This window comes from Thamnophis elegans, chromosome Z (assembly GCF_009769535.1).
Source record: "Thamnophis elegans isolate rThaEle1 chromosome Z, rThaEle1.pri, whole genome shotgun sequence".
NCBI classification, from domain to species: Eukaryota; Metazoa; Chordata; class Lepidosauria; order Squamata; family Colubridae; genus Thamnophis; species Thamnophis elegans.
The window spans coordinates 31,859,824-31,883,661 of NC_045558.1; the positions used below are offsets into that span (position 1 = coordinate 31,859,824).

Sequence of the window (23,838 nt, forward strand, 5' to 3'; positions counted from 1 at the left end):
AAAAATGGTTTTTCACCATTTTTACCCTCCCCAGCCCCCAGGAGCACTTTGCCAGCCTCCCAAACCCTCTGCACATCCATTTTTGCGAAGAGGGTGAAGTTTCAGGAGGCCGAAAAATGTGTATTCAGTGTATGTCGCGCCCAGATTTTCACCCTCTTTTTTGGGGATGGGGGGAAAGGGTGTGTCTTAGACTCCAAAAAATACGATAACTGGAGATGAAAGAAGTAAAACTGAAAGAAGATTAGCAATCCCTGCCTCAAAAGATTGAGGTCCTTCTCCATTGCTCTCTTGCACAGGATTCATCTCTAATGAGCTTCTTAACCTTCACTTTTGTACTGGGAACATTTTTGTATTTTGGTTGTTGAGTAAACCTTTACAAGACTCCCAATATCTATAAAGTAAAACTTTTAATGATACAGATCTGACTCAAGATACCTATTGAGAAAAGCACTAGTGCCAGCATTTAGACTTATATACCGCTTCATAGTGCTTTACAATCCTTTCTAGCCAGTTTACAGAGTCAGCATATTGCTCCCAACAATCTGGGCCCACATTTTACCTGATCTTGGAAGAATGGAAGGCTGAGTGAATCTTGAGTTGGTCAGAATCAAATTGCTGGCAGCAGTCAGCAGAAATAGCCTGCAGTACTGCATGCTAACCACTGTGCCACCATGGCGCTTGAGGGAACCCATGTAACTCAGCAAATCCCACAGGTTGTCCAGCTAAAATATCTGGAAGAATAATTACTTGCCAAACAATTCTATGCACTGGCACTAGTTGATGTGTCTTTCCCTTTTTTAAATATGAGCTTTGTTGCTTTTATTCTTGCATGTTTCCTGAACTAAGGCAGAAATGGCTAAAAAAATGAAAGATTTACCTCTGCTGCTAATCTTTCATTAGCCTCGTGTGTTAATTAAAACAGTTGTGAAATTTAAAATCCAAACAGACTCCTTAAATTACTATTTAACTTTTAAATCTTTTTGTCCAAAGGCAGTGGTTGACATTTTGCGGTTATTCAACTTAAAGTATAGAGGACAAATCTTTAGCGAGGATATGTTATTTACAAAGACACAGGGTGACCTCTGCCTTACTGTCTGGCATCTGTACTTTGGCTTACTCACTGGATTAGGTCCTTGACATAAAAATAATTTGTCAGATCCAGTGAGACAGTATCAAATAACAGCAGTTTCCAGAGTGCTACCAATTCAGTGAGACACTATCAAATAACAGCAGTTTCCAGAGTGCTATCAAGCAAGCATCTGCAGTGAAGAATGATTTGCATAACTAGCAGTTAAGGTTTTGAATCTTTTCTGTCAATGGCCAATTTAGGAAACTACTTTCATTATAATGTTCTCAAGCAAGAGAAAAAACATGTTTGTTTATATATCTTTACACAAGAGTCCACTTGGGTCAGTGGTGGGTTCCAGATTCTGTTCCAACCGGTACGGTTGGAATGGCCCCAGCGTCACCCACATGCAAGCACGCAGCATGCGCATGCGTTGTAGCTGGAAGAGATGCTTCCGCAAGCCTCCGCAATGCTCCAGCAGCTCGGCGGAATGTCGCACAGGCGCTGTATGCGCCATGCATGTGTGTGGAAGCGCCGACAGCTTTAAAACACAGTAAGGAGCTCAGGTGGGCCCTCCAGAGCACCGTACCGGAATGGTGCCGGTGCTCTGGGCAGTTTCCGGTATGCCCTCCGGTATGCTCCTACCAGAGCATACCACCTGCAACCCATCACTGACTTGGATGTATACATTTAATTATATATACAACTCATTGAGCCCTAAAAATGAATTTAGTCATGCCCTGTTCTGGGAATTAATAAGTGAAGCTGCCTGTTATAAATTTAATAATGTGGGATCTGAGATTTTAAGAAAATTCTGCCTTGAAGTTACATTTGTTAATGTTCCTTCTGGATACTTCTTTAGTATCAACCATATTTATGTGGCCAAATCATATTCAGTTAATGACTCATCTTGATTTTATTGTATTTGTGTGATACTGGAATAATTGGATTTCTGTGATTCGACCCTGAAAATGCGCTGTCCAACAATCTCTTGTATGTAAGAGGAGGCATTCTTGTAAGAGACTTTTGTGGGTGTAAATTATGCAGTACCCATAACTTATTAAGCATTGAAATTTATTTTTTTAATTGTTAATTATTGATTCTTTCATATGAACTTTTAGAAAAGACTATTATGCAATAACTAATTATTTCAATAAACTTGCTATCCTTATCATTTATATGATTCTGTGAGGGTAACAGTAGAAGGTGCAAGTCACCTGGAAGACAATCGTAATATGCATCTTTCTCATGGTAAGCCCCTCCCCCTTCCAAACACGTCAGGTAGTCACCTTAGAAAGATGTCAAAATATGTATTCATAACTTGTTTATATTCTCCTGATGTCTTCATAATGCTGTGACAATCAAGACAGAAAAGAAGTAAGAAAACTTACAAAATCTAGTGAAGTTGTGCTGATTCCTGGTGGAAGTGCTGCTGTGTTGCCAATAATTTCAGAACCCTGAGATAACCTACAATGGCTAGATTTGAATGGACATTTGGTATTTAGGGCTAGGATTAACTTGAGTCTATTGAAGCTGACCCCATAACGGACAAAAAATAAAATGAAAAGGAAGGAAACTAAGTCAGTATACTGAGAAATTCTCAAAAATGCTCACTGTTACACATTTTAGTTCCTGTTTTTGTAAAGCCATATTCCAGAACAAACTATATTCCTAAATTAAAGCAGTTTAAATTCAAATCCTCTTTATGCCTGGGTCCTGCGGCTTTAAACTTTGGTTTATTGGTCAAAAAGGAATAAATGGCAGAGCTATTTTGGAGGTTGTAATGTATCAATTGCATGTAATCCTGATATTTCATTTTGTACATCTGGGTGTCAGATCTTTTTGCATGAAAGATGCTGAAGCACTACAGTATGTTTGTACTTTCTCAATTTTTCCTTAAATAACTTCCCAGAAAAATATTCTCTCTACCTTTGGAGGCATAAACAAAAAAGCCAGTTTCCGTTTGTATTATGGATTTTTGAAGTTTGTGATTGATTTGTTGGTGTATATAACTTTATTGACAAGTATTGTTAGACAATGAATGCAATAAAAAAAAACTTTAAAACTCATCAGCTGAATTGGTCATTTTGAAGTGTATAGTCATCATCTTACCCAAGTTACAGAAATAATCCAGGCTGAAATGTAGGTAATTCTATCCATAATGGAAAAGAAAATGAACTTCAATCTTGAGCTAAAAGCATGCTGCTCCTCCAGGAATTCTTGCCTTTTTTTTTTTTCAGAAAATGTCTACAATCTTTTAGGATTTGTGGGTAAAAATCATGCCCCATTCCCATGCAATTTTTGGAGGTTCTAGTTTGCCTCCACACCTCCAAGAATTGGACAACAGTGTGTGCTTTCTAGATTAATTGTTGGAGCTTTTTGAATGCTGGCATGTCACCCAACATGTGGCATGATACTTTTGACATGTATGTCATAGGTTTGCTATCACTGAATTAGTTCCAGTTGTCCTATAGAGTGGAGATAACAGGGTTCTTGCAATCCTTTTTTTAAAAAAACAACAACTATCAGGCTAATTACATAATCATTGTATAACCAGCTACCATGTCAATGGACCTTGGTTTTTCCTTTTATACTTAATATACACCGATCATTTATGGTTGAACATATTGTTGCCTATCTAACAGGATGGGGGTGGGTGGGAATAAAACAGAAATATTCAAGATTGCAATTACAAGCAACTCAGTTGTAACTGTTTTTTTTAAAGGCAATGGACAGTAAAAAAAAAGCAATAAAAGTATTATAGGAAGGGCAGCCAATAAATTTTATAAAACAAATAAGTAGAATTCATTTTTCCATCAGGACTTTTCTCTTACAAAAGAGTTCAATTGTTACCTATGCATCATAGAATCAACAGAAAGCTAAACTATCTTGAAATGAGCTGTTCTGATCACCAATTCTTGCTTTGTTTTCTATTGTCTCTGTTCCAAGCATCCAGCAGATCTCACATGCTTTGATATTGCTCTTGAACTATGGCAAGCAAGGGACAAAATATCTACAAAGAGATACAGCTGAGGAAAATTTAAACTATCATACTCATAGGGTTGGAAAGAAGAGGAAGAGAACAGAAAGTGCAAAACTGAGTTAGTAGGCCATGTTTGTGCTGTTATTAAGGGCAAGTTAAGGGCATTTATTAAGGGCATTTAACCACCCCCAAGTAATATTAAAAGGTCATGGTGATTTCATTTACAAATGAAAACGGTTCTGTTGTCCTTAGAAATGCATTTTGCACTTGTACACTTAGATTTTCTGTATAAAAAGAAGTCTATAGAAAGTCTATAAAAAGAGATCAAATTCAACATATTACATTCCTGCAGAAAAACCTCTGCTTATCTTTGTCCAGTAGAGGGCACCATTCTCCACCAGAATTAGAATTGGAATAGAACTAGGTCAGCATATTGTTCTGTTAAATTAACCACTACATTACACACACTGCATGAAAGAGGGGGAATCAAAATATGAATTTCGATTCGTGTGAATCAATTCCTCTGAAGAATGGTTGCAGGAATTGAGTACTGTATTTTTCGAAGTATAAGACGCACGGGAGTATAAGACGCACCAAGGTTTTGAAGAGGCAAATAAAAAAAAAAGTTTTGCACGCTGCAAACTCCCCCAAAACAGCCTGTTTTATGTGAAAATGGTCCCGCATTTTTTTTTTCAAAAAAAGGGCAAGAATAGCCTTTAGGAGGCTTGTAGAGTGTTTGGGGGGGGGCAAAAATGAGCAAAAAATGAGCCTGTTTTTTTGTCAAAAAAAGGGGGGGCATTAGGAAGCTTATAGAATGAGCGGGGGGCGGGACAAAGGGGAAATTGAGCAAAATACGGGCCATTTTTTGCTTATTTCTGCCCTCCCAAGCCCCCAGGAAATATCTGAAAGCCTCCTACAAGGTATGCAGAGCCATTTTGGTGAAGGGAGCGGTGTTTCAGGAGGCCAAAAATGCTGCATTCAGTGTATAAGACGCACCCAGATTTTCAGCCTCTTTTTTGAAGGAAAAAGGTGTGTCTTATATTCCGAAAAATATGATATGTTTAGTACAATGAAATTAATTATTAGGAGTGACCTGATAGCAGTGTTCCAATATTTGACACAATTAAGAAAGGATCAACCTATTCCCCAAAACACCTGAAGACAGGACAGGAAGCCATGGATGAAAACTGAACATGGAGAGAAACTACTTGAAATTAAGGGGAAACTTTCCAATGGTGAGAACAATTAACCAGTGGAACATTTTGTCTTCAGAGATTGTGGGTGTTCCATCACTGGAGCTTTTGGACAACCACTTGTCTAAAGTGGTATAGGGCTGTGATGGCAAACCTATGCCACAGGTGGCATGCTGAGCCCTCTCTGTGCGCCAGCGTAACTTCAAGACCGCCTACTGCCACATACCTCCCAGCGGCCAGTAAGATCCCATAGATTGGGCCTCCTTCGGATGCCGTCAGCCAGACAGTGTTGGCTGGCGGACCCCCGGAGGAGAGCCTTCTCTGTGGTTGCTCTGACTTTTTGGAATCAGCTACCCCCAGAGATCCGGACCTTACCCATTCTCATGGCCTTCAGGAAAGCTGTAAAAACCTGGCTTTTCCGGCAGGCCTGGGGCTGCTGACCTCACTGTTCAGGTCCAGCCCCGATTAGAATGAATGCATGTGGTTTTGTGTTTTTAAACTGTCTTTTTTCTTGTTTTTTTCTTTCTCTTTTTTTTCTTTATATATACTTTATTTGTATGCCGCCCTTTTCCCTGGGGGGACTCAGGGCGGCTCACAATTGAAGGGAGGGGAAAGACAGACTTCTTTTGTAAACCGCCTGGAGTCTTTCGGGATTGGGCGGCATATAAATTTTGATAATAAAATAATAAATGATAATAAAATGCAAGCCATTGCCCCAGCTCAGGTCCACTGTGAATGTGCGCGTGCCTCCTGCCAGCCAGCTTATTTTTGGGTCTCTGCCATGCATGCATGGGGGAGGGAGCATGCGGGAGATGCACATGCATGCACAGCAGGTGGGAGGTAATGCATATATGTGCGGGGGTGGGAGAGAGCATGGGAGAACAGAGCGACCTGTTTTTGCTCCCAGGAGGCTGAAGGGAGGTCTATTACACCCAAAATGGGACGGGGGTGTCGGTGCTTGCACAGGGTGAATGCCGGGGTCACATGAATGGGCGGAGGCGCGGGGGTTATAATGCACACATTGCATTATGGGTGCGTGCATGTGTGGGGGCTACATATGCGCTTTCTGCATGCAATGACAAAAAGGTTGGCCATCACTGGTATAGGGTCTCCTGCTTGAGCAAGGGCCTGGACTGGAAGATCTCCAAGGTGGCTTCCAATTCTATTATTCTGATATATCAAAATGGTGGTTCTGACCCAGAAATCCCAAGCCCCTTTTCTGCATGCACTGGGCAATGTGATGCGTAATAAAAGGTCAGAGCTTCCATAGCAGGGTCACAATTGCCTTCTTGACACAGCTGCCCCTGCTGAGTAGGAACTCTGACTGGGCAATTATCCACATGACCTGGGGAATATGCATGATTGGATTTATAAAAATCCATCAAAAACAGGAAAAAAAATGGAGCAAATAAAAGGCTAGCAAAAAAGTTATACGGGAATTGGTGATCTAAAGCTTTAATTTTGTTCTCATAATGGATTGTATATATGATGAACTGAAATGTAAACCACCTAGTCACACAAGGCTGAATGGATTAGTCAGTAAATGTGTGCTTCTTGGCAGAACAGGTATTGGAAATGAGAAACAAAGGTAGAAGCATTTTAAGATCCACAAAAGATAAGAGAAAGATAAAGAGAAATAAACATTTAAAAAACAACAGACATCTCTGCCAATAGAAATATGCATCTGCCCACATTATATAGGAGAGAGCTAAGGGTATGCCATGACCATAAAGATAAGTGGAATGCAATAGGAATGGGAGCATGTGTGCTTCAACATAAGAGAATCAAGACTGAGTAGAGGCTGAATGCAAAAACAGTATGAAAAAAGCACATTAATTAGAATCACAAAGAATGAATGAGAATGATTGCAAAACTAATACCCAAAGGAAAAGTGAATGGGGGGGGGGAACACTATGCTTAGATAAAGCCAATGAATTCCTTAAAAAAAAATCTAAATCTAAAGAAAAAAAATACTGTATTAAATGATGTATGAACAAAGAGTAACTAAAAAGAAATAAAGCAAACGTTGTGTCTCATTTCTTAACTCTTTTTTTCACCAGAAACTTTGAAGCTAGCTTTTAAAATGAACTTTCATTTACAACAGAATTAAGAGCTGTATATATGCCTGGAAGACACAAATCACCATCCTTGGCTATTAACAAAGGATCACAAGCCAACCCTTTAATGGTTTTAAAATAATTTTGAACTTAGCATTTTGTTTGTTCCCACATCACAATTAAACTTGACAGTACAAAAATGTAAGATAGGATTAGAATCCTTGGTCCACCTAGAGGTAACACAAATTTGAAACTCAAATGCATGTTAGTAATAACTGATTGCTTTTCAATTTAGTTGGAAACAGTAGAGGGTTTGCAACATGTGAAAGTATAGCTAACTAACTTCCTTTTGTTTATTAAATTATGGATTAAGGTGTAGCTGGGGCCAGAGTATGGATGTACTTCAGATTGGTTACCAAAATGCTTTGAAAGTGTAGTAATATGTAGTGAAGCTTTTTTTTATAAAAAAATTAACTCATGACTAGGCTAGTATTATCAAGAAGAATTTCAGAATTAAAAGAAGGGTAGTGAAAAATCAATAGAAAATAATTGTCTGAAAACAAAATTGGGAGATTACTATATAGCAAGAAGATATTCTCACCATCTCTCTGCCTTCTGCCCACTTTTTGTTGTTGAGAGAGTATTTTGACCCATCAACGTTCAATGCAAGAATGATTAAATAGAGCTGCAGATGTTTTAAGACACTGACAATGGAAAAGTGCAAGATTTTGAGTGGAATAATTAAATGATGTTGGGTGGGTATACTAAACTTGGAGGGGGTATTTTATTGTTTCTGGGCATCAGCTACTACTGGCAGCTAATTTGAAACTGAACTGTTCATTTAAAAAAATATCAGAAATAGTTGCATTTCAGGAACTCCATAGAGGTAGGACCAAATGTGAAAGTTTTTGTGTACTTGTTATAAAATCTTTTCCTACATTTCAGTAGCAGATATTGGCAGCACAAAATATTCATGCCACAACATGGCAGCATTTTAGGAGAATGGAGATAGTTTAGCCACAAAAAAGGCTTAAATATATGAGAGTGTTATAAAACTGTGAAACCAGTGCAGCCTCATCCAGAGGCTTTCTTTTAATACATGAGTTGGCCAGCAACATAATTAAATAATGCATGTAAGAGACAAAGACCATCAAAGCAAAGTCTATCAGAGCCATGAGCAGAGTTATACTTCCAAGTAATTTCTGAACTACATTATGATTGATCCTTGGCTCTTTATTGGGCAATTATATTTACCAGAGAAGAATATTCAAATTAGCCTAGAAAGAGAAAGGCGAATTTATGAAATCATTCTAGATTAACTAGCAATCACTGCTACTTCATAAAACTGAAATATGATGTAAACAAACTACCATCATTCTGTTTCTGGTTGGAAATGGTTTAAATCTGCCTTGAATGATAAATACCATCAGTGGAGAAACATAATCCATTTGGTTCCCAGTTCCAGCAAGCAAGATAGAGATACCGTAACTTTGAAACTAATGAAATTGCATTTGCTATAGGTTTTTTACACTATTGGAAACAGTGAAAAATAAATAAAGACAAAAGGTGGTTTTTTTAAAAATTTTATTAAATGCTTATGTTGCCCATCTCACCAGTACAGTGATTCTCGGCAGCTTACAAATAGTAAAAAGATAAATATAAAAAACATTTTTTTTTAAAGTTATATAAAAAAATCTAGAACCCAGGAGTTGGATGGCACAGGAGTAAGATCTTCTCAGCTCATTAACCATCTCCAGTATTCTCCTTCAGGGCTTCAAGGCAAACCCAGGTTTTAATACCGCCTAGAAGGCCAAAAGGCATAGGCAAATTGGGGCAAGGCAGCTCCTCAGATATGACAGGAATATATGCCTGATCTCTCATATTTTGGATAACTGCTAGATATATGTGGTTATAACTTTTAGATAAATGGACTGGATAACATGGATTTGAAACCTGAGATCATCAGGTTTTTATTCATCAAACCTGAATTATAAGCAGTAATTCAGGACAGAATAATCAGTAACAGCAGGTATTTTTTGAGGTTATATTATTCTATAGATTTATGTGAATACAACAATATTTGTGCTAATTTTTATGGTAATGCAAGTCAAAGTTTACTATGACAGACCACATCTGTCAGAAAGCTTGGCTCAGATTTCAGTGACAATGACTATTGTCACTGAATGGCTCATCTGAGACAAAGCTCATGGGAGTGCCAATTACAGGTGGCAATAAAGAGCTTTTTGAAACACAGTGCCAATGATGAGGTGTTTGTTAAACATGATAGCAACTGAGCTTGCTTGGATGATTGTCCCATCATCCACATACACTTGATTGATTTGGGGTTTGTCAGAAAGGATATCTTTGACCTGAAGGACCTGGAAGAAATCAAACAGAAATCAATTAGCCAGATTCTTGCATAAACCTTTGGCTAATAAGAATCCTGCTAGAACTTACCACTCTGCTATGCATCCTGTTTAAAAAAATAATAATTAAGAAACACCAGAAGACTAAATAAAACAGATGCTCTAGAATGAATTACAAAAATAATAACATAGTTTTAAAACATTTCAGTTATGATCCCTTACTTCATTGTAAAAAGAGGTTCTCATGTTTCTCATCCATGTTTCATGATGAAGAGGTAATCCTCAACATATGACCTGAACAGAGCCTGTAGTTTTGGTTGTAAGTCATGACGGTCATATGGCTCTATGGTTTTTATAATATATTTTTTTGCGGTGCTTGTTAAACAAATGTGGCCATCATTAAGCAAACCCATTACTTAATGGACATTTTTTGCTAGAAACTGAAAGTAATAGTTGGTTTCTGGCAAAAATGTTGCAAACACTGCTTTGAGTTCGTGAATTCTGGTAATGTCCGATACATGGAATAAGATACCTGCTAGACTGGTTGAATGTAACTCTTCTGAAATTTTTCTTGTTCTATTTAAAGAAGCATTTTGATCTTGTTCAAATAGCCTGTAGGATTTTTTGTACCAATAATTGAAACCAAAATTTATGTTGCCAGAAAGACATTTGTTAAGTGAGTTTTGCCCCATTTTACAACCTTTCTTGCCACAATTGTTAAGTGAATCACTGTAGTTGTTAAAAGTTAGTAACATGGTTATTAAGGGAATCTCCTCATTGGCTTTGCTTGTCAGAAGGTCACAAAAGGTGAATGATCCTGGGACATTGCAAACCGTCATAAACACGGGTCAGTTGCTAACTGTCTGAATTTTGATCACGTGATTATGCTGCAATGGTTGTGTGAAAAATGGTCACAGTTCACCTTTTTCAGTGACGTGCCTTTGAAGGGTCGTAAATGAGCTGTTGTATCTTGAGGACTACCCATATTCACTCTGGTTGAAAAATTATAGTGTACCTTGTAAAAATAATTCTTACTGACCTCTGAGCCAGGGGGATTCTTTGGATCATAAGAAAGGAGTTTTGCAGCATTGGGATGACATCCTAACCAGAGGTCTCCAGTTGTACGGTCAACTGATATGTTATCAAGGATAGTCTCCAATTTCAGGACCTACAACGAACAAACAAAACCATTGTATGTCTCTTAGGTTAGAAAGAAAATACAAGACATTTGCTGCACAATTTTATCAATCCCCACCCCCACTTATTCTAAAAGCATCTTCCCATTGTTCTAGATACCATATGCAGTCAGGAAATATGTATCCTTCCTAATTGGCCCTGAATTATAACTCTTCTAGTCACAAAAGGCCCAATTCTGTTAGTGATCCTGAGTTACCAGTATTAATATCCCATAGACATTGGTCATAAACTTACCAAATGCCAATAGTATAAATTCACAGGATTATCAGAAGTTACATATTCAGAGAAATATATAATATGTCATAGAAGAGTGCTTACATTAAAAAAAAAATTCAAGATGTAACTTTTGTTTCACATATAAAGAATACCAGTCTTTGATTTGAACCAAAGAAAATTAAACTTACCTTCACAGGAGATAAATTCATATTAGACATTTTTTGAAAGACACGAATGCTATGATCCAAAATATCAGCAACGTAGATAAACCTTGAAATGAAATATTGTTAATTTTACTTATTTTATTTGTAAATTATTTGACCTTAATTCTATACCCCTGTCCCAAAATGAAAAATAATCAATTAAAGAGAATCTGATAAAATGGCCAACTATAAAATCATTTGGTATAAATGAGTTGAAGGCTGGTGTGGTTGGGAGAAGACACTTTTCCACTGTGCCCCCCGCCCTGTGGAATAGCCTACTATTACGTTTTACGGTAGGAAAATTGTATTTCCATATTTCCAGTACATTCTAATCACATCTTTTAAAATGATTCCTAAAACAAATTTTATTTCATTATTACCACTCTGATTTCTTTTAAGGAACTCTGTCCTAACTTGATCGTGTTGACTCAAGATTACAGGAGTTGTAATTCAATATATTTAGAAGGCTACAGGTTGCACTAGATTGGGGAAACCATCCAACTATATTGCTAGCTTTTTCCCACTTAAAACATCAATTTAAAAAAAGAGATTAATTTTGAGGAACAACATTTGTTGCCTGTTAACTAACCAAAACCACAATGGATAACATCACCTAGTCAACCTTTTTTGATAAAGTTAAGCAATATTGATTAGATTTTTTTTTAAAAAAAACAAACCTTCACAACTCAATTATATTATGTGTTCTCAAACTCAATGAGGAAAGCCCAATGTCATAGAGAATTAAATTAAGGAAGAACTGAGTTATTTAAAAAAAAAAACTTACTTCCCATCTGGTGACATATTAATGCCGTTGGCACTGTAAAATCCTGATGCTACTTCTTTAACTTTCTTTGGGCTATAGTACACAACATTTGTCCAGGACAAACCCCAAAACATCTCCACATATACCGAAACAGTCTCTGAACGGAAGTAACGGTCATTGGTGGCATAGAAATTCTCAGGGCCCACAGCGAGAATATCGTTGACACTTAAGACAAAAATGAAAAATATAAAACATAATGTTATAAAGTTGCATTAGTTACTTTTTAAAATTTCTTATGAAATTTGCTCAATTGCACCGAAACTATTTTGTCGTCTAAACATAACCCAAGAACACAGATCTACTTGATAGGCTCTATCTGGCTTTGTGGTTTGCAGAAAAAAAATATTTAAGAGTAAATATTGTTACAAAAGGTAAGTACTCATAAAGGGTCCAAATGAATATATTCCCCAAAATCCTAAAGGTGAAATTGAGTGTAATAGTCTATGAAGAAAACATTATATTCTGATATAAATTGTCTCTTTGTCTGAGGATGATAGAATGTAACATGAAGGAGATGATTTAGCATGCCAACAGAAACTTCACAACACTGAGTAAGGCAGGCATGTTGTAAATATTTCCTCAGTAGTCTCAAATGTTAGATTCTCACTTCTGAATTAATACATTCAGTCCTGCCTGCCCTCCTCAGCACCATTTGGAAGTTTTGTAACACAACGTATTCCTAAGTAATTGTTTTCTACAATATGTAGTTTGCTTTAGGTTCACATTGTAGCAACTAATAAGGAATCAACCTTTACTTTATCTTACAATATTTATCGGTACTACAAACTTTTGGGGTTGTTTTTTTTTTTACTTTCTATGCACACTGCTAAATGTACTAGCACTAACGTTTTATTGAACATATTATTTTCACATCCTTTATCTTTTTTTTACTTTTTATTTTATTTTATTGACATTTGTTTGATTGCTGCGAGCTGTCATTATGCATGTATCTATTTCATATCAACTCATCATTTCATATTCCTTTCAATCCTTTTCCAGATACTCCCTTTTCCCCTTTCCAATCACAACACACACTTAAAATATTTTTTTTCCTAATATACCTTGATAGGAGCTCATTAGTGACAGTTCTTAAGTACAGCAAATATTTTTCTTCCTCAAAAAATTGAAATATCTCCACTGCTGAGTTGCCTTCTGGATGATTAACCACAAAGAGATATATGCTGTCATCTAGAAAATATGAATATTTGAGCAAAGTTAACACAATTCACAATCATAACATAAACATGTAGTTTTCCAAGTATTCAAGTAATAAGCTAAAGTAACTGTCAGTGTTTCACTCACCTAGTGAATCTATTAGTATGATGGATATAATTTCTTCTTTTTTCTTCATGCTACTCTAAATCTCTTCTAACCCTTAGTAGAGGTGGAACTACAAACCACCAAAATGAAAAAGCCCCCTTAACGTTTTCCTGAAAAAAGGCATAACGTATTAGGAGGCATATCATAATTTCTGCTGGGTTGCTGGTTGTAGGGCATACGTCTAGGCTCCTATTTGGCTGGACCTGATGTTATAACACTTTGGCAATTGTTAAGTGAATCACAGCAGTTATTAAGTAATCCACGATGATTAAGCAAATGTTGCAGCTGTAAATCCAAATTTGTGCTTCTGAATGATTTATTTTGGCTAGAAACTTGAAAAAAAGTTGCAAATCATAGTCACATGATCTTGGGGCATATTGCAAAGACAAATCAGTTGCCAAGTACTCAAAATGCAGTCATATGATCGTGGGGGAGTGAGGTAGAATGACATTTTACCATGACCAGAAGTGCATTATGGGCTGCAAACATCTGTTCCGGGTCCATCATAATTTCAAACAGTTGTTAAGCAACTGTTCATAAGCTGAGGACTCTCTGTACCAGATATATGCAGTGAGGAATATTTTGCCTCTACTTTTGGCAAAGCCAAGATCATGATCACCAACCAAGGCTAACTCTAATCAATGTATAATCCACTCAAGCTGCAAAGCTAATAAGAAGAAAATTAGGGTCATGCAAAAAAAGTTCCTTTACTTACTCCTTTCCGTATATAAACTGATCCCATGAGGATTAAAAGTATCTATATCAAATCCACCTTCAATCTTCAGTTCAACTGGACGAGGACTTTCTGACATTAGGTTCATCAGTAATATATGCCCTCCTTTATGAGGTTCAAAGGTTTTCAAACCAGGATATTTCAGGCCCTTGAAATTGAAATGAAAGATGAATTTTGGTCAAATGACAATCAATATTCTATCAAAATTGCTGAGATTAAGGATTTTCCATGTGTTTTGACATCTTTTACCTGAAGCACAACAAAAATGAATGCAAAGTCCAAAGGTATTTTTGCAATAGTTCAGCTGATATTCCAACCTGCTCTTTCCCAGATAGTCTAGCTACATCAGGACATGTTCTGTTAACCTCATATTTAGGTTACTGTAATGTAATCTAACCTAGCAGAATAATTATTTCTCCTGGATTTTCCTAATTCAGAATAGTGCACAATTTTCTCCAGTTTTCTGTATGACAATTGTTACCGTAAAAGCCTTGATCAGTTTTGTCTTTCATATAATGACTTTTGGTAAAAGAAAGTGATTCCTAAATTATTAGCCACAAATATGTATCAATCACATGCAGCAAACATCGTAAAACTGTTGGTTAATTTTGACACCTTGGTTGTCAAAAACCAAGTTTTTGGCTAGTGCAAAAAGCAACCAAAGCCACATTTGCTTCAAGCATGCTCTAATAGTTTATACAAGCTAGCATATCTAGAGACTACTGCACCTCATTTTTCTTTTCTCTAGATCCTCAATAAATGTTCCCTGCTTATATATTTATCTTGGCTCCACCCACTGCTTAGAATTCACATCCCCTTGTCATCCAAGTCAAAGGCAGAGATGCAATCCAGGGAACCTCATGAGTATTAGGAAATTGAGTCTGATTGAACCCATTCTGACAACCTTAAAGTTAATCCATAATGGGCATAACTTTTTACACTGGAGGAATAGAGGGAAATCAAGACACCAATGACATCTTACAGAGCTGAAGAAAGCCAATCCATTAGGAAGTATGTCAATATCTTCTGCTCCATTGTCTGCAAATGAAAAAGAGAAAGTGTGTTTATTGGAGATATTCAAACAAAGTCCTAATTCAGGGGAGAATATAGATACAGGTAGTCCACAACTGAGCCCAAATTTTATGTTGCAGTTGTTAAGTGAGTTTTGCCCCATTTTACAACCTTTGTTGCTACAATTGTTCAGTGCGTCATTGTAGTTGTAAAGTTACTAACATGGTTGTTAAGTGAATCCGTCTTCCCCCTTGACTTTGCTTGTCAGAAGGTCACAAAAAGTGATCACATGACCCCTGGACACGGCAATCGTAAGATATCAAACAATAGCCAGGCATCTCAATTTTGATCACATGATCATGAGGATGTTGCAATGGTCATAAGAGTGAAAAATAGTCGTAAGTCATTTTTTTCCTGTGCTTTGTAACTTTGAATGGTCACTAACTGAACTGTTTTGAGTTGAGAACTAGCTGTACTGAAACCAGAGCAGTCCAAGTGTGTCACTGTCTGACTGTCTCCCTCATGAAGTTGTGGGTTGCTGCTGGATCGGCCCAGAGGCTCCACCCACCCACCAAGCCAGAAGCATTGCGCACGCAAAAGAGTGCCCAAACAAGTGGTACAAAAATTAGCAACCCATCTCTGATCTGCAGTGCTGCTTCCCTTCTTATATATTAATGTAGCTTTATTAATGTATCAAGGAAGCTTTAATGACAACACCATACAGCCGTTGTGCAAGTGTGGTGGTTTCCCAGCTTTTGCAAACATGGGTGTAGGTTTTGCATGTGAGCGCATGCATACACCTGTGAAGGCAGGTAACTAATGGCTTACTGGACCTCAAGGACTTGAAGGGGGTGAGCAAAAACATGAATGTATTTTGCTTAAATTATCAGGGAAAAATCAAGCCAGGAATTCTCTTTATTCCTTCAGGGATTGTAAAACAGATCAGAAACCAAGAGATTTTAAACTGTATTTGCTTATAATACACTGTGAAATTAATAGAAGAACTCCAAATTTAGGTTGGGCAAGGCAAGAGTTTCAGGAAGGGTAAATCAGCAACCAAGAGCTAAAAGTGATTTACATGAAATTTTGTTCTATGTTCTGTCTACCTATGAAGGTGGACTTGTGAATTGCCATAGAATACCTTAAACACTGCAAAGTAATTTATCTTTGCCTCAGTAAAATATATATTAACTATACAGATACTGCTATTATAGTGCTTTTGAATTATTAATAAACCTCAAGAAACTATAGTTATAATTTTAATGCACTTCACTTCTAACTGTGACTTTAAATATACTAGCCAAAGCTGGCTGGGCCTGCTGATCATATTTGTTTTTTTTATGGTATCTCTTGTTGTTGCTAAAGCAATTAAGCATTTTAATAACAAATTGTTAAATATACAGGAGTGGAAAACTCTTCCAGAAGAATATGTCTTCCAATACAGTTAATTAATGCAGCTGACCTTGTTCAGTCTTTTCAATAATATCTCATCCTGCCCACCCACAATTAATTATTCCTGTGCTGCAAGAAAAACTTCATTCTTTTGAAAAGTGTGTTTTTTATCTGCAGAGATAGAGAACAAGCTACCCAAGGTAAGTTCCCTTTTCTGCAACCAAAGATTGCAAAATTTCTGTTACTATGGAGATCCTGCAGAATAAGGAAAGGCCACAAGGAATTCGTTTAATCTTTGCCTGGGAAGGATTCATTTTCTGAAGCCCTGCTTCATCTTTCTTGTTTTGAATTATTGTCTGAGTGGCACAGAAGTCATTTATTCTGTAGAGACTTTTGTGGTTGATTTCCATTTATGACCTTTCCAAGGGGCTTCCAGTCAGCGAAATCAACGTGAAGCTGGATTCAGTTAACATATGTGTAAATCACTTAATGACTACCGCAAAAAGTTGTAAAATCAGGTGTGGCTCACTTAAGGAGTGTGTCAATTAATGACAGTCCCAATTATGGTCATAGGTCAAGGACTATCTGTACTTTATATAAGACATAGGATGCTGCTTACCAGATAGCAGAGGCTGGCACAGTGCATGTCATATTTCCAACTCATGAAGTGCTGGACAAGCACTGATTGAAACAATAACCAACTCAGAAAGTGGTTTGCTGAATGATAGTTTAGTTTTACAGACATTTAGTTGAACAAACCATTGGCCTGATTTGTGTGTAACTCCTGGCTGTGCATCATCTTCAAATTGAAGATTGATTTCAGAGAACTGGTTTCAAATATGTAGTCAGCCAGAAAGCTCATAGAGGGGTTTTTATGCTTTGGCTGACATTTCACAGACGGTAGTTATGAGGAAATATTGATGGGGGATGCTTCCCCCCTGCATTTTACTCTTCCCTCTGTGCAGAAATCTTTGAATAAAAATATAATAAACATCTAACTGTATAGAAAGCATAGCAACTGTATGTTTTCCTTAGAAAATATATAACCAGCTATTGGTGAATGTACATATGCACAATTATGCACAAGGAACAACAAACAAATATGCCACAGACTTACCAATTCCTGGAATGAGTTCACAGTTGGGAAGGCGCTTGAGGGGCACTACTCTGTCAGCAAACAGCTTCTGCCTGCAAGGATAAACAGTAAAACATGCTAAATAAAATGGACAAATAAAATTGGACAACGCACCACACAGCAAATCTAAAACTACTTATTGAAATTGGCTATGATGACAGAATCTTGCAGGTTTTGTGCTGTACCTCCTCATTACAGTTCAGTGATTTTAGGGACATTTGCTGAAATCACTTCAAGCAGAGGAATAAAACTAGATTTGTCCCCTTTTGAAAAAGTCTGGGCTCTGCTTTCTCCTACTTGTATGGGGAAAAAAATAAAATAATCTTAATGCATATTTAATCTTCATTAAATTAAAATCAAACAGATTAAAACATTCAGAATAAAAAAAATCAAATAGAAAGTTCAGTAATGCTCAATAATATTATATGTGATTAGTATACAAGGAAAAGAATAAAAGCATGAAGAATAAAAGCATGAAGGCTCTTAGTATTAGTATCAACATCATTAATTAAAGCCTTTGGAATTCTCAATGCAAGTGAATAGTTCATTTTGCTCTTGTGCTCGGGCTCCCTCCTGTGGCAAAAAGAAAAAAAGAATTAAAAGAGCGGAGAAAAAAATCCGACGCTTTTAAAAACAATTTTGAAAATTAATTTCAGCCAAACCAAACAGTTAAACCATATGTGTCTCATAGGAAGCAAACTTAATTGTTCTGATTCCTTTTCTTTCTCAGCAACACAACTGCGTTACATTTTTGGTACTTTTGTATAGAGTAACCTTTGCTAATTTTAAAAAAACGAGACTCTTCCTATGCATACACACTCTGGTTACCAGTTAATGCTCTTTGCCTAATGATATTAACTCAATAAATCTAGAAAATTGCCTTTGCCATTTTCTCTACAATTTGCAACAAAAGCAGGTTACATTTGTTTTTTGAGTGACTTGGCTTTTGACTGTGACAACTGTGTGTTAATCTCTATTGCTCCTTGATTCCCTTGCATATGCAATATTGGTAGTACAGTGATATATTAAACAGAGAACTATATTTGGAGATGGGAGGAAAGGAAATATATTTATTAAACACACAGGACATTCAGCAGGGGAAGCATCAAGATTGAATTTAGGTTCACAGACATTTGGCTCCTTTCCTTTATATACCTGTCACCAATCAATAGGGTAGAATGTTTTGTTTATTTGTTTTCCCAACACAAGCTGCAAGGAAAACTTTCTGACTGTCAGTTTTAACTTTCGCTTTTGGGAGGGAAGTGCAGAAAAAGAACCCCACAATTATACGGTGCTTTAATTGCAAGCAATTGGCATCTTAACCTTGAGTTCATGTCTCCGAATTTGTAATTGAAGAAATGCTCCCCCAGAAATGGCAACCTTGTGCTTGAAGCGGCTCCCTTATTTTCACAGGGGAAGGAATGTCCGACTTAGCATCTCTCCCAGATCCTGGAATCTTGCTCTAGTTGCAAATGAGCATCACCAGAGAAAGGAATCCAAGTTCTGGAACAGAAGTCTTCAAACCTGGCAACTTTAAGACTTGTGATGATGTGCTACATTTTACACGCTTCTTCCCCATCACCCCCTCAGAGTAGGCTCAAACAGCGTTTCCTCACTGGCTCTCTTCCCTATTAGTTAGACTAAATTTCCTATCATCCCCAGCAAAAATAATTATCTGCCCAGAAAAGGCTGCTGCTTTACAGGCTTAGTTGTACAGTTAAAAACTGGAAGTAAACTCCTTCTTGGAGGCAAATTAATTCCCTGCTCTGGGCAACAGTGAAGCCCAACCCATGTGGAAAGTAAAGTTGTGAAATGCCAGCTATTGCATTCTGATAAATGAAATGGCACAAGAAAACCACATATCAATAAACCACATCTGGCCTCCCATGTTCAGGGTTGTGCACACATGCAAGCATGTGCCTGCTTCTTTTTCCTCATTTCATAGACAATCTTGCTGGATGGTCTAGCGCAGTGGTCCCCAACCTTTTTATCGCCGCGGACCAGTCAGCCTTTGATAATTTTACCGTGGCCCGCTGAGCGCGCGCAGGGGTGGGGAGGCGTCTCCACATGCAGCAGCAAATATTTCATAATCAATATACACTAAGAGTGCATATTAAGAGTATATAATACACACGCAGAGAGAGAATATACAATATGCATTAAGAGTGCTTGTCTGTCTCTCTTCCTTCATGCACACTTCTCTATTTCAAAGTTTGAAATCTAAACAGAAAAGGGCATTTCAAATGTTTCATTTGGAGACTGGAGAAAACTTCAGACCTAAGGAAACTTCCTCATCTGTTGTTTTTAGCTAAAAGGTATATTGTTCCCCTTTTGATTTCTTTGAAATTCATACCCTGAGAGGATCTATGTAATAGATTAAAATCCGGGGGTCGGTGCAACTGCTTGTAGAATTCAGTCAGGGGTGTTTTTTTTTGGAGGGGGGGCAGAGTTTGTCGCGGAATCATGCTAACAAAATCGAATTATTTCATTTATAGAGCCACTTATAGAGATGTGAGAAGACCCCGTGGGCTTTCGACCCTCTTTCCCAATCAGTCTCCAAAGCTTCTCCAGATCAGCCTCCCTTCTCTCCCCCCCCCCATGACCCCCATACTTGCCGTCTTGGTAGCCCTGCGATAAAATGAAAAGTGTTTTCCCCCCTCCTCACCCCGACTCACTTCAGACAATCGCATTCACACACACACAACCACGACTTCACCGCCACCTCCCTGGTCTCACACGTCCGCCCGGAGATCACGACATGACGCGGGGCGCTGACAGGGGAGGCCGGGTTGGTGGTGGTGGTGGTGGTGGTGGTTCGGGGAACAGCCTCTGCGGGAGACAAAAACGGCAGCCGCAGACGAGCGAGGGGAAAGCCCGGCGCCGGCGAGAGCTCGCGGGGAAGAGGGGGGGAGGAAACAACCACCTGGGCTTCTCACATTCCTCGCGGCGAAACCTCGCGATGGCACACGCCCACCAACCGCCTCTGAGAGAGGCTCAGTCCGGTGGCCCCGCTCCACACACCGTCCCAGGCACGCGCCCGGCCACCCCAGCCACCAATTTGCGTGCGCTGCTCGCGCAACTGGAAAGGAACTGAACCGACACCCCTCCTTCATCCCACTTTACTTACTGATTGGACGACGTTGTCCCGTAGGCCTAGCGACTTTCCCTTAGGCCCCCGGCCGCTGCAGCGATCATGGCCCCCGGCCGCTGCGCGGCCCGGTGCCAGATACTCCACGGCCCGGCACCGGTCCGCGGACCGGGGGTTGGGGACCACTGGTCTAGCGGAGATCAGCCTGAATGGAAATAAAAATTACATTAGCAATTGCACTTTTCAATAATCAGGAATTTAGATGAATATGCATGCATTAAGCCTTTCTGCCAAGATAGCAACAATTTTAATAATCATTCCCTTATAAACTTGTATGAAACCTGCATATTATTTATTAGTCACAAACAAAATATCTTAATTTGAGACTCATTTTTGCAAAAGCAATAAATGTTCCTGCTTATTAAGAACAAAACTGTGAAACAGCCAATATAGTCTGTTAAAGTGCCAAAACAGAGAAATGCAGATGGGAAACTCACCAAAAGTCCGGAATGGAATGGTCCTCTCCACTGAATCCGGGGAAGAAATTGGGAAAAGAATAACTCTCAAAGGAAAAGGAAAACATAAATATAATACTGAATTATGCTATTAAAAGCCACACTCTTGAGCTGCCTGCAGCAGCCAGGATGGAACACCTCTCAGAACTACTTAAAGAAGAAAAATTACAAAATTCACCCCAAATCAAGCCACTGTTGTTAAATAAAAGGCTCTCCCATGCTGCTACTTTTGTCCAGCCCAATTTCTCAAAAACAAACTGAAAACAATTCCTTGATCTTCATTTCTGCCGAAGTCAAAATGTGAAAAAATGCAAATAACATTACATAAGTACTTCCACACCTGAAATGCTATAGAAAGAAAATTGCTGTGGTTAAAAAAACAACAACAAACCCTGCAAACATGAAATGATTTTTGTGCGTAGACACTATCCGCAACCTTACACACAGGGGCAGTGTCTACAACGGGATGCTGCAAGGATGATGAAAGACTCTCTGTAATTGGGGGAACGGACTCCACAGCGTTTCAAAGAAAAAAGCAGCTCTGCTATAGTTTCAAATACACCCCAACAGACCCAGAAAAGAATAGATACCTGCTTATGAGATTTGTTGCTGGGCTGGTATGAAGAATAGTCAACAATATTATAATTACAAACATGTGAAATCACAGGTAAAACCAGTTCTTTAACTAGATTATTTTTTATAATCACTGAGTTATTTTCAACCTAAAACATTGCAATGTGTTGGTGTAATATGTTAATAATGTTGAGAAATATTGATCTAGATCAGGGGTCAACAAACGTTCGGACCTCAGGGACCACCAAATTCATAATTTTAAACCCGTGGACCACCAATATGAATTTTGTAGAAGTATTTAGTGCAATAAATACTATTAATAAATAGTATTTAGTACAGTATAAAAAATGCAAACAATTTTCTGCAGACCACCAAAATTTTCCCCCGGAACACTAATTGGTGACTGCTGATCTAGATGGCTTTAGCTATAGGGAAGCCCCTGCAATTAAAAGGCTGGATTAAAATGATAAATTGCCCAGAACTAAATCCAAACTCACTGGACACCTTTAAATTCTTTTTCAATTGACAAACTACCCCGCAAAGTTGTGAGAATAAATAGTAGAACAAAGTGAAGAAAACTGCACCTGCCTTGCCGTCCTGGAAAAAAACATGAATAACAAAAAAGGGGTGGGGGGGTGAGGAAGCGCACGTTTTTCCAAGCCACTTAATAATTTCACAGCAAACATTACACCGCATTATTATTCAGATTTAACTTCTAAGTAAAATAAGCACAGAACGCACAAAAACAAGACAAACGCATTGGAAGGAAAAGCCAATTGAATGTATGGGAGATTTACTCTTGCGTCTTGTATTCAAACAGGTTGCAGCGCTAAAGACGAAAGAGGGGGGGGGGGAATTACATCGACGCGTATAACCTGCTCAAGTCAAACGGGAGAAAATCGCCGGAATTGGCACGGAGGATCTAGACAATTTCATACCGAAGCAACCCGGTTAAAATCGATGCTATACTTACCGAAATACGACGAGCCTCTCCACGAACAAAGCGCCAAAGATGATGAAGACCGTCAGCAATAGCATCATCTTCCCCATGGTGCAGCCTGATTCCGGTACTCACGAGACGAAAGGACCATCCACCGGCGAGCTCCGAGAAGAAATGTGGTCCCGTAGCTCGCGCTTGGCGTGATATTGAAGAACCAACACCGGAGCGCCGCCCTCCGCCAAGAGAACGCCCCGAGGGACTCTCCCAAGTTCACCTTTCTACACCAATCACCACCGGAGCTGGGAGAGCTGGGGCGGGCGCTTAAAAAGTTTCCTAGAATTGCTGCTTTCTCCAAGGTAAGGTAAATATGAAGACCTTCTGGAATCGTGGCCCTCAGACTCCTGGCGACGTATTGACGCAGTTTTATTTTTTTTTAAAGAAAAAACAGCTTCCCTCTATCTCCTACTGGGCTATTTCCCCCCACCCTTCACCCCCGATTCCCCAGTCTAGTTTGGGGCTCTTTTCACACCTCAGAACAAACATGTTTTATCACACTGTACTTCCTAGAATATGTTGCAGCCATGATGCTGCCTCTAGGGACATCTTATCGATTGAGGTCAAGACAAGATGATCTTCCTGAGTCCCATGTACAGAGACAGCCAGGATGGCAACTGAAATGTCCCTCATGAATATTTGTTTACCACAATGATAATTCTGGTATGAAATATGGGGAGAGGGAGGATGAAAAAATATCCATCTATAATAAGCTGAATTTCTAGGACAATGGGTATTGCAACTTCTTAATTTTTTTTTTAAAGGCGGGTGAGCACTTTTCAAAAGGAGGACTCGGCTGCAGCCATCTTACCCTCCAAATCATAAAAAGGCATCAGAATTGCAATGTTTAAGAATAGTGTTTGTGGAATAACAACTTCCCAACTTGTTATTTTTAATTTGAGCAATCTTAAAAATTAATTTGGGGTAGTGCACCTTGCTGGGTGCTAAGGAGGGGTTTGAGTGCTTTATGGGC

The 23,838-nt window shown here is 38.5% G+C and overlaps 1 protein-coding gene across 1 annotated transcript; it reads right to left on the reverse strand.

Annotated features, from left to right (window-relative positions):
- Positions 1–8,876: 8,876 nt before the first annotated feature.
- LOC116520753 (serum paraoxonase/arylesterase 2-like) lies at positions 8,877–22,992 on the reverse strand. The gene is made up of 9 exons (XM_032235081.1): positions 22,845–22,992; positions 17,678–17,748; positions 15,140–15,195; positions 14,140–14,305; positions 13,166–13,292; positions 12,066–12,269; positions 11,267–11,348; positions 10,705–10,833; positions 8,877–9,677 (listed from the first exon to the last, which is right to left on the reverse strand). The coding sequence occupies exons 1-9, from the start codon at positions 22,919–22,921 to the stop codon at positions 9,519–9,521; spliced, it is 1,071 nt and encodes a 356-aa protein (XP_032090972.1). The 5' UTR covers positions 22,922–22,992; the 3' UTR covers positions 8,877–9,518.
- Between the last annotated feature and the right edge of the window lie 846 nt (positions 22,993–23,838).